Source organism: Ruditapes philippinarum, unplaced genomic scaffold, assembly GCF_026571515.1.
Source record: "Ruditapes philippinarum isolate M1 unplaced genomic scaffold, ASM2657151v2 ctg2747_1_1_1_1, whole genome shotgun sequence".
Classification (NCBI taxonomy): domain Eukaryota; kingdom Metazoa; phylum Mollusca; class Bivalvia; order Venerida; family Veneridae; genus Ruditapes; species Ruditapes philippinarum.
This window is the reverse complement of record NW_026860691.1, coordinates 70,928-87,358: the sequence shown is the minus strand read 5'-3', so window position 1 is coordinate 87,358 and position 16,431 is coordinate 70,928. Positions and strand designations below refer to the sequence as shown.

Genomic DNA, 16,431 nt, shown 5'->3' with positions numbered 1-16,431 from the left:
TCGTAATATACACAAGTCTTCTAAAACACAATTTTAAACCAATACTGTTCGGTTATTTTTTTCTTGAATTATATCTTTAAATTCTTGTTATAATTGCACATTACAGATACCCGACTCAATAAAGAATTTTTCTGTCTAAACAACACAAGATTTTAAACGTTAAAGGCCCATTACGCCTTAGAAATGTCATGATTTTTATTTCTCAAAAACGTTTTATTTTTGGTACACTGTTACAGTTTCAAAAAAATATTCATTCTCCATATAGATGAACTATCTTCTGCTTTTGTTGTTCTGTTGACAATTGGTATAACATAGCGTTTATATAGTATTTTGTATGGAAGTCATAATACTACTTTGTTTACATTTTGCTAACTTTTCGACTAATTACTGCATGTTCAGTGTCACTACCTTCAGTTGTTAAGCATCTAACATGATCTAAATCCATAATTAAAACATAATTAAACACATGTTTGACATTTCTAAAGAAAAACATTTTCTTAAAAAACTTATGGATTGCTGAGGCATAATGTGCCTTTAACATCACTATTGTCATTCAAAAAATAATATTTATTTCATGTTTTAAAAGACGGCAAAAACAAATATGTTGCAATGCCGTTCTTTTATTGTTGAAATGGCCCTGCTGGGCTTCCGTACTATTACTAAAATAATGTCTGAGTAAAACTATCATAGATTTTGTTTCTGTTTTGAAAGATACGGATAAAATTTTCATCTAAGTTGATTTCAAGTGATCGTAGAAGTCCAGAGTGTCTCTGGCAATAAAAGAAAATATCGTATTTGAAAATATGAAGAAGCGTCTGGGCTTATAAGTAGGTGAAATATTGGGAGATCTTCTGCCTGCAGGTTTACAGATAACCTGTATAGAATCAAATAAGATACTTGCAATTAAACGCAAGGGTGGCATTTTGAAACAGACATAATTTTTTTTTTTGAAAAAATATTTTCCAATGATATTACATTAAATTATTACTGTGTCTGGGGTTTGATTTTTGCCTTCTATAATTTGGCATTCTAATTTTTGGCTCAAATCTTCTATTCCATCTATTTGTTGTTTTTATTTGCAAATTATAATTTGCTTGCGTGACGTTTTGGCAGTGCTGATATTTGGCTCAATTTTTCGTGTTTTAATTGATTTTTATTCTATATTTTTGTTGTATTTTCAGATAAGAATGAATGTCAGTATAAAAACGGTGGCTGTGTACATTTTTGCCATAATCTTAAGGGTAATTATACGTGCGCGTGCAAAAATGGTTTCCGGTTAGATGTGGATCAAAAAGATTGTATAGGTACGTATGAGGATAGGTTTTTCTCATTTTGAATCAGTCCGCCCAGGGCTGTAACTAACTCTACATACTCTTTTAGAGTGGTGGCGTGGCCGAGTGATAAACGCATTGTACTAGTAATCTAACGATTGCTGACCGCGTGGGTTCAAACCCCGACAGGGGCAAGCCGTTTCCTAGAGCATGGATCTTTACATTCTTTGCTTAGTACTGGTTGGTTCCTGGAACGGATTCGAGAGCGTTTCAATAAGTTTATAGCTTCCAACATTGTACTAAGGGATGAATGGCAGGTGTGCCACTGTGAGGTAAATAGGTGGTATACCACCGTTTTGATTTCGCAAGGGATGGCAGTTCGATATACAATAACTTAAGATAAGCTGTTGCAGAGGTTGATAATTTTAACCCTTACCACGACAAATGTCTCAAAGATATACTATGCTCAAATTTAATTTTTCAAAATATTAATAATTGCTACACAGTATTTTTCTATGTATAAAATAAACATGTTTCGACTTCATTTAAAGTAAATATATTATGTTTTGAACTCTACACACTATAGGTGATCACAATATGAATATATAGTGTCATTAAAAAAAAAAACTGGCAGTTCTTTTAAGAAAAGGACAGCTTTACTCGACTTGTAATAGGAAATGCGGCTTCCCATATATACATTAAACATATTGAGTAAGAATTTCATGGATTTCAATACATTTCTAAGATAAAAATATTTTACCCAAAGATGAGCATAGTATATCTTTCAACGAATTTGTCCCTATGCCAACTTGGACTAAACAGTCATGCAGACCATAATGTAAGATATACAAGGGAGACAACCTTTGTACCATCAAATGTTTAGTATCTTTTACGGATTACTCCGCCTTATAACATAACCAATCTGGCTTACAATGAAAATGACGAAATCTTGTAACGTGATATGATATTTCATCACGTGATGACCTTTTAACACGAACTTTATTGGCACGACAAATTGAAAACGTTCCGTATCATTGCAATGTTAGATACATATCAGAAAATAATGCGACCTATCTTTCTTTTAGATGTGATATGATATGATAATATATATTATATAAATATTAATTTACGACCGAAACATTAAGTGGTATATTAAGATAAAACATGAAATGATAAAGATGTATATTTCTCACCGGGTAAACGATAATGTGTGATATGAAACAAGACGATATGATATCTAATCGGTATGTCTTCAATATGATTACATACTTTACTAAATTACAACAAAATGTGCTATACTGGTTGATAAACTTATGTGATATTTCAACATAAAACATGATTTAAAAATATCTTATATTCTTTATCACAGGACCACACTAAACCACGCCACGCTTTGTCACACCACACACCACATCACATCACAACACAACATACCATACCAATTGCATACCATACCAATTGCATACCATACATTACCATACCATACCGTACCGTACCGTACCGTACGATACCATACCATACCTAAAATTCTATATTTATCAGTTATATTATAAACAAAGCAGGTCTGCTCGACTTTGTTATGGCACCATCATATTTCATATTTAATCATATATAATAAGATTATATAAGATAAAATAAGGTTCAATGAAGGTATCGTAGGGTTAGTGTTACAGAATAATTACACATTAACTATGATTATAATTTGATATTTCATGATGAAACATTAAACTTGTACGCCTTCATATTCATGCTTATTTTCATGAAAATTTTGAAAATGTATTTGAATGTGTAATACATTTGTATTGTGAAGTAACCAAAAGGAAGCAATTTAAACATTATCATTACATCTTAGTACATTTTTGTTATTGAAATAGTTTGACGGAAAGAGTTTTTAAAAAAGCTTTCAAGCTTACTACTCAATCCGTACTATTTATTATTTGTCAATTATCATGTAAATGTAATACTTATAAATAAAATATTGTTTAAACTAAATAGTTTGACTCATCTGGAAACATGCAGCTTTAAACAAAACTGTTATTCTTCACATGAATATGATGCACACATTTCTCTGCTTAGGAAATAGATATCAATTCTGAGTGCATTGTTGTAGAATAATGCACGGTTTGAGTTCAAATGCGTAGTAATATAATCACGAAGGCCGATGGGCCTGAGTGATTAATTACAAAGCATTTGAACGAAAAACGTGCATTATTATACAATAATGCACGAAGAATTAATATCTATTTCCATTCTAACACGTCAAGAAAAATATAATTATTATTATACAGTTGGACTTTATGTTTGGTGGTTAAATTTGTTTTCGCCTCAGAGTTTCCAATAGAAACGTTCTTTAAAGGCTGTTCCAGTGGTTGAAAAAAACTGTCGTTAAATCTACCGTGTGTAGAAACATTTTGAGAATAACAAATTTTGAAAACGTTGATAAAACTTTGTTTGTTTATTTTATTTCCGTCTATAAATTTCCAAGCAAATACAAATTATTAAAAAGGTAATAGATGTAAAACTTAACTCGCTTGCGACATTAAAATAGCGTACTTGATTTTAATTGTTTTGCACGTGCACTTTGGCGCTACATTGTGACGTCACGTAAACAACACTTTAAACGTCTGTACAGCGTTAACGACTGAATTAAAGATATTGGTGTTCGGATTCATTTTCTTAGTTAGACCATTTTCTTTCATTCTAGATAGTTTTCACAACAAAATTCGACAAAACATTGTTTTTATTTATCACATTTTTCAAACAAAATGGCACCCGCAATGTGAAAATACACAGGGAGATAATAAGAACGGCGAGTGCATTGTTGCAGAATAATGCACGCTTCGGGCCTTCTTTGTTTATATAGAAAAAATTCCGATAGTGTTAGAATATGTGTTTTTTCATTATTTTTTTCATATTTCAGATAATAATGAATGTTTTAAAGATAAAGGTGGGTGCCAACACCAGTGTGTAAATACAGTGGGTGGGTATGAATGCCGGTGCAATCAAGGTTATTCCCTGGAAGAGGACGGTACAAAATGTAAATGTAAGTACGATATTCGTCATATATTTGCTACATTTTTAAAGGCCCATTATGCCCCTGAAACGCTTTATTTTCCAAAAGGTTTTTATTGTTGGTCCAATGTTATACCGGTAGTTTCAAAAATGTTACTAATTGGTCAATTACCTCGAACGCCTTTTTCTTCTGTTGCCTTTTTGAAATTAATACTGTTATAGTGATTAAGTGTTTTGTTTATAAATCAAAATACTTCTGTGTTTACCTTTCACTACTTTTATGGCAAATAATTTAAAATTCATTGCTACTTTCTTCAGGTGAAAAACACCCAGCATTCTCTGATACGACTTTACATGTATAATCGTTAAAAATGTATCAAGAATGTAATATTGGTTTCGTTTCTGAGCCTTCAGGCTCATGCTAATTTTCATGAAAAAGTTGAAAATGTATTTAAAAGTAAAATATGGTGGAAATAACAAAAAGGAATCAATTTACACATTACATATACAAACATCACTCGCAATTACCAAATCAGGTAAAAAAACTCGAACCTAGCGTTTACTGCGTTAGTAACGCAGTAGAAATATGGTTATAGATACCGAAAAAACAATCATTAATCGCACATAACATGTAAGTTGTGACTTATATCTTGAATCTTTTTACTTTTCCTAAAGTCTAAGTACATTTTTCTCGGTTAAATTATATTGAAATCAGAAAAAGTCTTCTTTTTATCATTTTCGAGCTCGGATGTTGAGAATATTAAGTATATTGTGTGCAGTTTTCACCAAGTTTTAAAAGGCATGTAGTATGAATACTCTTTAGGATATGGAACAATCTCTTGCAATATTATACATGTTTATTACATGTTTTGCAGTAGATTACTGAATTATAACGGTTAATTAAATTCCGATAATTTCACAGTAATGATTACCAAATATAATTTCACAGTAGCCGAACTATATTTGGCGTAAAAATAAAATATTTATCATTAATGAATGTTTTTTTCAGCGGAAATGATGTCAATCATAATAAAAAATGTACGTTATAACTGTAGTTCGTAAATATTTACGAACGTTGTGCTGAAAAACATCTAAAATCTAAAAATAATCATGGAATTATATTTTGCTTCAACATTGTGACGTCATTATTTGATGACGTCATGAAGATAAGAGCATGACGTTACGCGACAAAAATCAGTAAAATGGTGTAAAAATCGTTAAAAAATCATGAAATAAACAGAAAATTTGTTTGTTTTACATGTAAGATCAAATAATATTTCACTCGTGAACCCCAGCTATTATATTTTCACTCGTGGCTACGCCACTCGTGGAAAATATTGCATCTGGTGTTCACTCGGTGAAATATTTTTCGATCTTAAACTGAAACAAACAAATATCCTCTATATATTCATGATTGTGAGGAGCCATTTGACTAATCATTTACTTTGACATATACATGGACTCATAACAAGTAGAAAAAATGATTGCGCGACAAAAAGTAGTTCTTTATGATTTGTGTATTTCAGTGGGAGATAGCTGGTGCCAAAAGCGCCAAGGTTGTGAACATTCCTGTCGGACAACACAGCAAAACACAATAGTGTGTACATGTAGAGATGGGTATAAACTACATTCCAATGGCAAAAATTGTTTGCGTACGTATCATTGGCTGAATAGTGACGTCATATTAAATATTTTTGAATATGAGATTATAAAGCAATACAAAACTAAGGGATTCTCTTTAAAGCAAGTATGCAGCGTTTTATCATAAAATTGCGAATCAGTTGATTAAGAAATATCAAGCGGGCTACAGCGAGCATTTTATCATTTAATTGACGTCATCATCATTTTTAGAGAGACGTTAACCACTGGCGTCACGTACAGTAAGGTTGATACCGAAGTTTTAGTATATCTTTTACGTTATCGCACACACAACAAACGCCGTTATAATTATGATTAAATTACATATTTAATAATAAGGGTACAAGTATTACGCTAGTTCAAAGCTTTATATAAGCAGAAAGTCACGTGAGACAAAAAAATAAAGCATTGGAATTAATATAATTTTATCATTTTTTTTGTGTGTTTTTTTTTTAGTTTTTTTTTCTACATCAAGCTTGAAATACGATGCAAAAGTTAAGCTGTATTATATTTTATATTACTAATGCATTATGGGTAACTTTCAGGAACGTGTAGGGCTGGAAATGGGGGATGTCAACATAATTGTACGGACACACCTAATGGGGTCCAGTGTGGCTGTGCCGTCGACTACCTTCTAGCAGCGGACAAATCTTCGTGCATAGGTTTGAGCACCTTTAATGTTTACATTTTGTTGTCAAATTATTGTAAATGAAACGTATTTTCTTTAAAGTGACGACGACAACAACAAACAACAACAAATATCATCATCATCACCATCATCTTCATCTTCATCATCATCATTACCTTCATCATCGTCATCAACATCATCATCATCATCATCATCATCATCATCATCATCATCATCATCATCATCATCATCATCATCACCATCATTATCATCATCATCATCATCATCATCATCATCACCATCATCATCATCATCATCAAATAAACATAAATATTGATACGTGGTATATTTAAAGACATTATGTATTCAGTTTTTTTTTTAATGAAAGTCCTCGGTGATAAACTTAACCATAATTTTCATTGCCACATACTTTACCTACGGGATGTACATTTACATATTTAAAGTGTGAACTCATAAATATAATATTCCATCTTAAATCTAAACCAATTTAGAACATATCCCGTAACGTGACACACTTGTAAATATCTTCCTTGACTTTAATAGCAGTTAGTGTTGTTTGAGTGATTTTAAATATCTACGTTACGAATCCGTTGTCGTTTAAAGCCCCCAATTATGTAACGTATTTGTAATTTACGTGACATGCTTGTCAGAAAGTCGTAAAATGGTAAAATAACGCCAGGCTCTAGAATGGATGTGGACATTTACTGTATTATTTTTCCTCATAATGGACCTATAAATCGTTATAAAAGGTATGTGTTTACACTTTAAATAGACTGTTTTTGTGACTATTAAAATAAAAACAATACATTTAAAGCGCTAAATGATAGCTCATGATTTGTCAGCAAAATTAACACATTTGTTTTAAAGCCATTTTAATAACCCAATTGTTTATACGACTATAAACGTTAAACATAACCGCGTCAACACCACGTTTGTTTTTGCGTATAAAAACGTTAACAAGGAAGGAACGCCACACATTTCCTGGCAAAAGGCTTAGTTTTTCTTTCGTAAATTTAACAAGACATAATGCTTCAAATATTTGAGTCCATGCCTTTTTTACTTATATACATTGTATATGTCAGGTAAAACGTTGAAACATAAATGTATCAAGAACAGAATATTAATGCATACAAGTATATGTGACAAATTTTGTTTGTTGAAAGAAATGATTACTATGAAAGATCATATCAGCTTTGTTTCAATTTATCTATATTTTCTTTCTCGTTCTTTCGAAATAAAGAACATGTGTACAGTACGACTACATAGATTTCACTCATTTTATCCCATGGAAATAAATATACCGCAGTAATTTCTTAAAGGGACTCCACTAAGGTTTGTCTAGAAATATTTTCCGAGATTTGTGTACCATTTGATGTAGTCCTGTACCAATAACGTTTGTGCAAATTTTCAGCTCATTCCTTTACCCCGTTTTTCAAGATAAATCTTATATATTTTCAAACATGAGCCAAAAATCACTCACTCCCCGATAAGAATCGACAAAAAATCAATTTTCAAATAATTTTTGAAAAAAAATTTTGTTAACCTAGGCAAATGTTTTCATTTTAAGTGCTTAACTTAATATCTTTAAGATTTTCAAATTAAATGTTTTCAGTGGAGTTCCTTTAACGTTGGTTTAAATGGTGTAAAATGTTTTATTTTAAAGATTGAAGTAATAATTGTAAATTAGATAAACATAAAATCTTCCCAACTATCGAAAGACATCAGTTCTGTCGACTTAAAAAGCTTTGTAAATTGAACTTATAATGCAATTGATTTAACCATTGACCTGCGGGGTCCGAAAGTGAGCAGCTCTTTCAACCATCCTTGTAGTCTGATTAAGTATTTTGATATAAATGTGGCGTCTATTAAAGTAGACGTCTGTTTTATACGTTTACGTCATTTCCTTTATGAAGCTAATAAAGCGAAATATGTATTGATATTTAAAATTGTGTTCATTTTGATCTATTTGCCCTATCCGATATAAAATTCCTCTAATTTCGAATGGCTTGTTTCAAATTCAAACCTTGAGAAATTAATTTAGCATGTTAAATGCTAAAAATAACCTGTAAAATTTGTAAAATCGTAGTAACTCCTGGGCCTCCGTTTTTTTCCCGTTTGTCTGGAGTTGTTTCCCCTTAGCCATGTTTTGCAATTTATCTCATAAAACCATATCATTATACTTCTACCTTTTTCAAACAATATCTGACCAATCATAGTGCATATTATCTTTTTTTATAAAATTATACACCCCCCAACCCCGAAAAAACAACAACAACAACACCTCCAAAACATATACAAACAAATGAAAAAAAAAAACAAATAAGAAAAAAACAATAAAAACAGCAGTTAAGAGATGTAGTATTTCTCTAAAGTATTTCTGAATTCAGAACATTATTTGATTTATAGGCGAGAAAACAACAACACAACAACTTAGTCCCCTGGAGGACATAAGAAGACAGGGCGTTTCAATGTTGAAAAAAAAACACATCTTTCTCGTTATAATTATTATATCCGCTTTATCCATAATTCCGAAAAAGTTCTTTCTGTTTCAAGTGGAAATCATGCAATGTTCGAATTACCAGCTACCTTCTGGTTGGTAGTTTGGGATTCGCGCGAATAACTAACTCAGTCTTCCGGTGGATATAAGAAGACAGTGTGTTTTTATGTTGGAGAACACATCTTTCTTTTCATATTTCCGTGACATTCATTTTTATTATTTTTTCATTATTTTTATTTATTTCCGGAAAAGTACTTTTTAGTGGGTAAAAATGCACAGTTCGAATTACCAACTTCCTTCTGATTGGTACTTGGGGATTCACGCGAATAACCAACCGAGTCCCCTGGTGGACGTAGAGTGCGGGTTGATACCATTTGGTAGAAATCATCTATCTTGTCATATATCTGTTACTGTTATTCTGAAAAAACAAAACAAAACAAAACTTAAGATTAAATTTACTAAGATTTTAATAAAAATAAATGTATTTTGCGTGACTAATACAGGGCTTTTTTTGTTGCATGTTTTGACATCTATTTGGTGATTTACATTAATTGAAAGTCTTGTTTGCAATATGTAAATTACTTTCTTTGTTCACTTGAAGATATTTTACCTCTAATTTACATTACATTTTCAAAATTTTATGAGTCTGGAAGTTTGCAGCTTTAACATTCTTTTTTTTCATAGCTCATGATTAATGATTAATTTCCGCCAACAGAAATATTTTTAACTAAGGAAACTAGATTAAACAGACTTGCCTCAAGTCTAAATTTACCATTTTTTAACAATAATTATTGGTTTCAGCTTACTTACTTAATACTATCTTTATTTAAAGAAGGTAAGACATGAAGATATATATTCGTAGAAAACAAATAAAAGCATTTTATCGTAACCCCTCGAGCAAGGACAGGAATGTCAGCCATTGTAAAACACTTAAGACCTAACAGCTTTATTTACTTTCTAGGTGTGAAAGTTCAATTGCATAACTAATCTCATGTATAGTAATGTGATAATGTATATAGGGACTTTTAAAATAGTTATAAATCAGAGCGGGCGCTGTGGTGCAGTGGTAACACTGTCTGACTACAAATCTAGGGGTCGCGAGTTCGATCCCCCGCTACTCCTATAAAAATACTAACAATGAAAAATTAATAAAAACTACTCACACAGGACACTACACTAACACTGACATACAGGACACTACACTAACACTGACACACAGGACACTACTGACACACAGGACACTACTGACATACAGGCACTTCTGACATAAAGGACACTACTGACACACATGACATACAGGGCACTACTGACACACAGGACACTACTAATACAATGGTACACAGGACACTACTTACACACTGACATACAGGACACTACTATCACACTAACATACAGGACACTAAACTGACATTGACAAACAGCACAGGACACTACACTAACACTACTATCACACTGACACACAGGACACTACACTAACACTGACACACAGGACATTACTCACACACTGACATACAAGACATAACACTGACACACAGGCCATTACTGACACACCGTACACCACTGACATACAGGATACTACTGACACACTGACATACAGTACACTACTGACACACAGACCACTACTGACACACTGACATACAGGACATTACTGGCACACTGACACACAGGGCACACTGACACACAGACCCTTACTGACACACATGACAAACTGATATACAGAACATTACTGGCACATTGACACTACTCATATTCACGCACAGTACACTACGGTCGCACATGGTACTTCTCAATCACTGGGCTAACATACAGGAAACTACTGAAACACAGGATACTTCTCAAACACTCCCCTGACATACAGGACACTACATACACTCGAAGCACAGGGAACTAATTAAACACAAACCTGACATACAGAACACTACTGACACATGACACTACTCATACACACTCACGAAATATGCAGAAGCTAATTAATACATCATGAAATATGCACATTTCTAATTGCAGCAACGTGTATGGTAAATAATGGTGGATGTGCAAAAAAGTGCAAAGACGAGAGTAGCGGTCCCGTATGTTCCTGTCCAGAAGGATTTGAATTACATCAAGATCAGAAAAGTTGCTTAGGTAGTCTTTATGTCCTTCATATAATTTCAAAATGTGACTGTGTTTATCTCCCCTGACAGTCTTATATTGTCCTGCTTTATATAAGCCGCGTCACGACAAAACCAAAATAATGCGTTTGCAACCAGCATGGATCCAGGCTGGTCTGAATCCATGCTGGTCGCAAACCCATTATGTTGGTTTTGTCGTGACGCGGCTCATATATTGAATCATGAAACGACCCCGAGAACTTCATCATTCATGTACATTTTAGAAACATGACACGTGCTTTCTCCCGTTCATCTTCAAATAAATAGTAAATGAGAACTTCGGCAATGGCTAAGGAAAATATGGTCTTGAGTTCCTTCCACTTATACTACGTTATAGCTACTTTTTGTAGTAAACGTAGACAGCGAAACAGATTGCGGAAAATAAACAACAGAGATTTGCCATAGAGAAATGAAACTTTGCTTTTATAAGAAAAGTAGATATTTAAGAGAAAAATCCCGAAAAATCTCGAGAGTGACTTTTTTTAGTTTACAAAAAAGTTTGTTTTTTATTTAACCTGGTTTTGTTAATTCGTACCAGGTAAAAGTTCATTTCAATCTTTTAATGGGACAGACTATGATAAACAAATGACGCAACGTCATGAAAAAAAAATGCGGGAACGCTAAACGGTAACGTTCTCCGCGACAAAACGCAATTAGTTGATTATTGTTTATTAAAAAATCGGCTAAAGATATGATAAGAAAACATTAAAAGCGCTATATTGATAATATAGAGTTTGTTATTTATTTAATATTATTATTGCATTTTACTCTATATATATATGTCTATTTTTCCTACTAGATATAGATGAGTGTGCAGTAAATAATGGTGGATGTAGTAATGAATGTGTTAACTTTGACGGCGGCTATGAATGTCTTTGCCCACTTGGTTACAAAGTACAGAAAGATCAGAAAACATGCCAAGGTAGGTTGTTTCCCTTTATATTATAGTTTGCTTTTTTTGCATTTTTTTCGACAAGGTGTTTAAGCCAATATGCCTTAGGGGATTGCCTTCCCTTATAGTTTGTATATTCATTTTTGGGGAGGCTATGCCGACCCAATGTTAATAACTGTCTGTCAAATCTTACTGCCGCGGTAATCAGGTCAAAAAATAGTACCTTGATTTTTTCTAAGCTGACTCATCACTCATCACAGACATTTACAATATGAAAATATTTTCATTCTTTAATTTCATATCTGCAATTTGTAAAGATAATAATTCTCTGAAAAATTCTTGATTTTTGTTTAAATCACTACTCCGTGACGTCATACTGCCACGGTAATCAGGTCAAAAAATAGTACTTTGATTTTTTCTAAGCTGACTCATCACTCATCACAGACATTTACAATATGAAAATATTTTCATTCTTTAATTTCATATCTGCAATTTGTAAAGATAATAATTCTCTGAAAAATTCTTGATTTTTGTTTAAATCACTACTCCGTGACGTCATACTGCCGCGGTAATCAGGTTTAGGCATATTACGTACGTCTGTATTAAATAGTTCTGGTATGAAAACCCTTCAAAATAATAACTGTATCCATATTTTTTTAACAAAAAGCATAAATGAAAATTTATAAGTAAATGCTTTAATTCAGTGGCAAATATTCTTTATTATTTTTGATAACAACTTTCCAATTACTACGCAGCGACCAACTGTTTATGACGGGTCATTAACTAGAACGTTGCAACTACGTATTCTCAATATCATGCATGTGCTTTTGTTGTTATAAACTATTAATAGTCCTTAATATTTTTTAAAGACAAATAATTGTTAACTGTCGCTTACATCAGAGACATGGATCATGCTTGCGTGATAACTAAGGAAAACTAACTTATTTGTACACCCCAGGAGGCTGTACGCGGAAAACGCTCATAAACCGCTAAATCATATAGCTGTTTAGTAAATATTTTGCATACATTTAACTAAAAATTCACTGATGGTGATGAACATATAGTTTAAAAACATTTTATTCTTTAACCATTATCGCCGAAAAAAAACTATTTAACTACAAAACCCCTAAGGACCTCCGACAAAATCCCAGCACAATATTACATTTTACATTAGCAAAATAAAAAAAGCAATACTTATATTTTCATCTTACATAATTCATTAATCAAACTTTTAACATAAAAGTATCTTTGGTAATTGACAGATCCCTACTCTGATCTTTTATTTGTATAGGAATAAATTTAAACATGTGCTCTTTTGTTTAGGAATATTTTGTAGTGAAAGTCTTATATATTCACTAATCTCATAATTAGAATTAGACAGGTCAGGAATTTATACAAACAGTTGTTTAGTTAAATATGCTCATTTTAATCCCAATAGAAACATTCAAATATTTGTGGTAAAAAACATGACCAAAGTACCTAGTAGTCGTTTACCCGGTGGTGATCCCATTAAACTGATTATAGATTCGAATTGATTAGAAAACACAAATAGAAACATGTGTTTCCGTACAACAAAATCGGAAGTAAAGTGAACAGTTAATTGACAGAAATATGTGGTCAAATATGTTTTAACAAGGAAATAAGTATTTCAGAGAAAGACGCAAAGATCAGTATGACCCCGTATTGTGTAATTAGAAAGTTTATTCAATTCTAGGGCATACATCATAATTTGATAGTCCATTTGTAATAAAATTCAAATTTTCAATACAGATTATGAGATACATAAAAAATATTAAAGAATAAGAAGCTTTAATTAAAAAACAAAAACAAAAAAAACAAAAACAAAAAAAACCGCATACATATACAAATTACTTACAGTCGAGCATCGGGAAGTCATTAACATATCTTACGAAACTTTAATTTGAAACCGATATTTGCTCGCGCTGAAGTGATAAATGTTTATTTGAAAAATAAAAAAAAAGAACTTTTATGGTTGTGTTCTAAAAATAATGGGCGGCATAAGAGGAATTTCTTATTCATTTTACAACACTTGAACAAGAGGGCCAAGATGGCCCTGAAGTCGCTCACCTGTATATAGGCCCCAGGAGCGGGACCAAATTAAACCCCAGGGCTTTTATTTTAACAAATTTGGTAGACACTCACTAGAAGATGTTTCATGCTTAGTATCTAAACTCTAGCTATTTGGTTTTTTTTTTTCAAAAAAGATTTTTTAAGTTTTTGCTATTATACACATATAAGGAAAATCAATGACCCCCCGGGCGGGGCCAATTTTGACCCCAGGACTCTTATTTGAACAAACTTGGTAGACATCCTTTAGAACATGTTTCATGCTAAATATCTTAGCTCTAGCTCTTTGGGTTCTTTAAAAGAAGATTTTTTTAAGTTTTTACTATATGCATATAGTGAAAATCAATGACCCCCTGGGGCGGGCCAATTTTGACCCCAAGGCTTTTATTTGAAAAAAATTAGTAGACACTCACTAGAAGATGTTTCATGCCAAATATCTTAGCCTTAGCTCTTTGGGTTTTTTAGAAGAAGATATTTAAAGTTTTTTCTTTTGGTTGCCATGGCAACCAGAGTTCTGGATGGAATTAAATTTTTGAACAATTTTCAAAGGTGACCACCAAAGGAACATTCCTGTGAAGTTTGGATGAAATTGGCTTAGTGGTTTATGAGGAGATGTCATTTAAAGTAAAAGTTTACGGATGCCGGACGAAAAGCGATCACAAAAGCTCACCCTGTCACTTTGTGACAGGTGAGCTAAAAATTACTACAGAAAATGTGATGTTTAAGAAATAATATATCCCAAACTGTGATTTTATTGCTCAATAACATCACTGTTTGGAGTTCGGATGCGGGGAATTATATCACGAGGGCGTAGCCCGAGTGATATAATGATGCGCACCCGAACGACAAACAGTGATGTTATCAAGTAAGAAAATCACCGATTTGGATATATTATTTCGATTCTAACAGACTAACACGACATCAACAAATAAATGCTGCCGTGCATTATAATAAGCTTAATTGCGGCTGATTTGTTTCCGTACTTATTGTCAGCGCGTCACATTTTAGTTGTTACGTAACGTGTATAATGATTACGTCACATATCTAAATATAGAACGTCAAACAGTGATTTTATAGCATAATAACACACACTTTCGGCTCTTCTATGTTCAATAGGGAAAAATGCGGGTCGTGTTAGAATGTTTTGTTTTCAACAAAAGTGTGTGTGTTTTAAGTTTATTTATACTCGGCGCCGGAATAACCATATGTCCGAGATTATAGCATCTGGGACGTCTTTTTCAAGCAGATTCTTCCTGGAAGCCCATTCTTCGTTCTTTGGTGGTAAAGGAGACGACAATACCGTCAAGGCATCAACTTTCTGACTGACGACAACAAAAACGGCATCTATTAGCGCCAAACCTCCAGAGTAAGTCACGACAGGTCAACCAATCACCTCTGGTACTTATGATGACTTGACTATGACCTTCCGTGTGCCTTCTCCGCGACGTGCACGCTTCTGGAGGTATTTGGAGAAGTTTCAACAAAAACTTCCAAAACACGCCATTTATAACACCATTCATAGCACTGACGGCTTCGATGTTCTCATCTATTTGCGGGAAATGGTCGACAGGGAAAACCCTACGTAATAACCGCACACCCTGTTAACAACAGATTTTCCGCAGTATATATTTCAAGCTAGTGAGGTTTAAAAATACACGTAGAATCTATCGATTAACTACCATAAGTTGGTTGAGTGTTGAGTGTTGGCGGTAAAAAAAAGAAGATATAACTTCCTGATCAATTTTCACTTAGGTTGATTCAGTTTTGAATAAGCTTTGCAGAGATGTATTTTTTCAAGAAATATTTAGCTTTAATATTATCCGACGCCGTCAGTAATGAAATGGGATTAATTTTCTGAAACGTGATTTTATTCGAGATTTGCTTCTGAAGAAGACAACCTTCTGTCCGTAGAGCATGAATGTTAATACTCATCACAAGACAGTATCTTATTGATCTCAATTATGGTACATCTAAACGTGTATAATTTTTATGTTCAATAAAAATGTTGCATCACTGCAGTTGTTATTATCATTCAATAATATTAAAATGACATAAAATATTTATGATGAACAGTCCTAGAATATTTTGATAAGGAACCGTCAGTTGTAAAATGTTATTGTTATCTGATAATGAACAGTCGTCATACTTGCTGGTATGTCATTTATTATTGACAGTTTAGGTTTTTCAAAATTTGCATGATTAACAGTCCGAATGTAGACCTTAATTAAATGTTC

The 16,431-nt window shown here is 32.7% G+C and overlaps 1 protein-coding gene across 1 annotated transcript in view; it reads left to right on the top strand.

Annotated features, from left to right (window-relative positions):
* The window catches only part of LOC132713084 (signal peptide, CUB and EGF-like domain-containing protein 1), a 71,717-nt gene that overhangs the window by 41,901 nt on the left and 13,385 nt on the right, over positions 1-16,431 (top strand). Inside the window, exons 4-9 of the mRNA XM_060695546.1 lie at positions 1,182-1,304; positions 4,192-4,314; positions 5,810-5,935; positions 6,467-6,583; positions 11,075-11,191; positions 12,017-12,139. Of these exons, the coding sequence (XP_060551529.1) occupies positions 1,182-1,304; positions 4,192-4,314; positions 5,810-5,935; positions 6,467-6,583; positions 11,075-11,191; positions 12,017-12,139 (729 nt within the window). The remainder of the gene's footprint in view (positions 1-1,181; positions 1,305-4,191; positions 4,315-5,809; positions 5,936-6,466; positions 6,584-11,074; positions 11,192-12,016; positions 12,140-16,431) is intronic.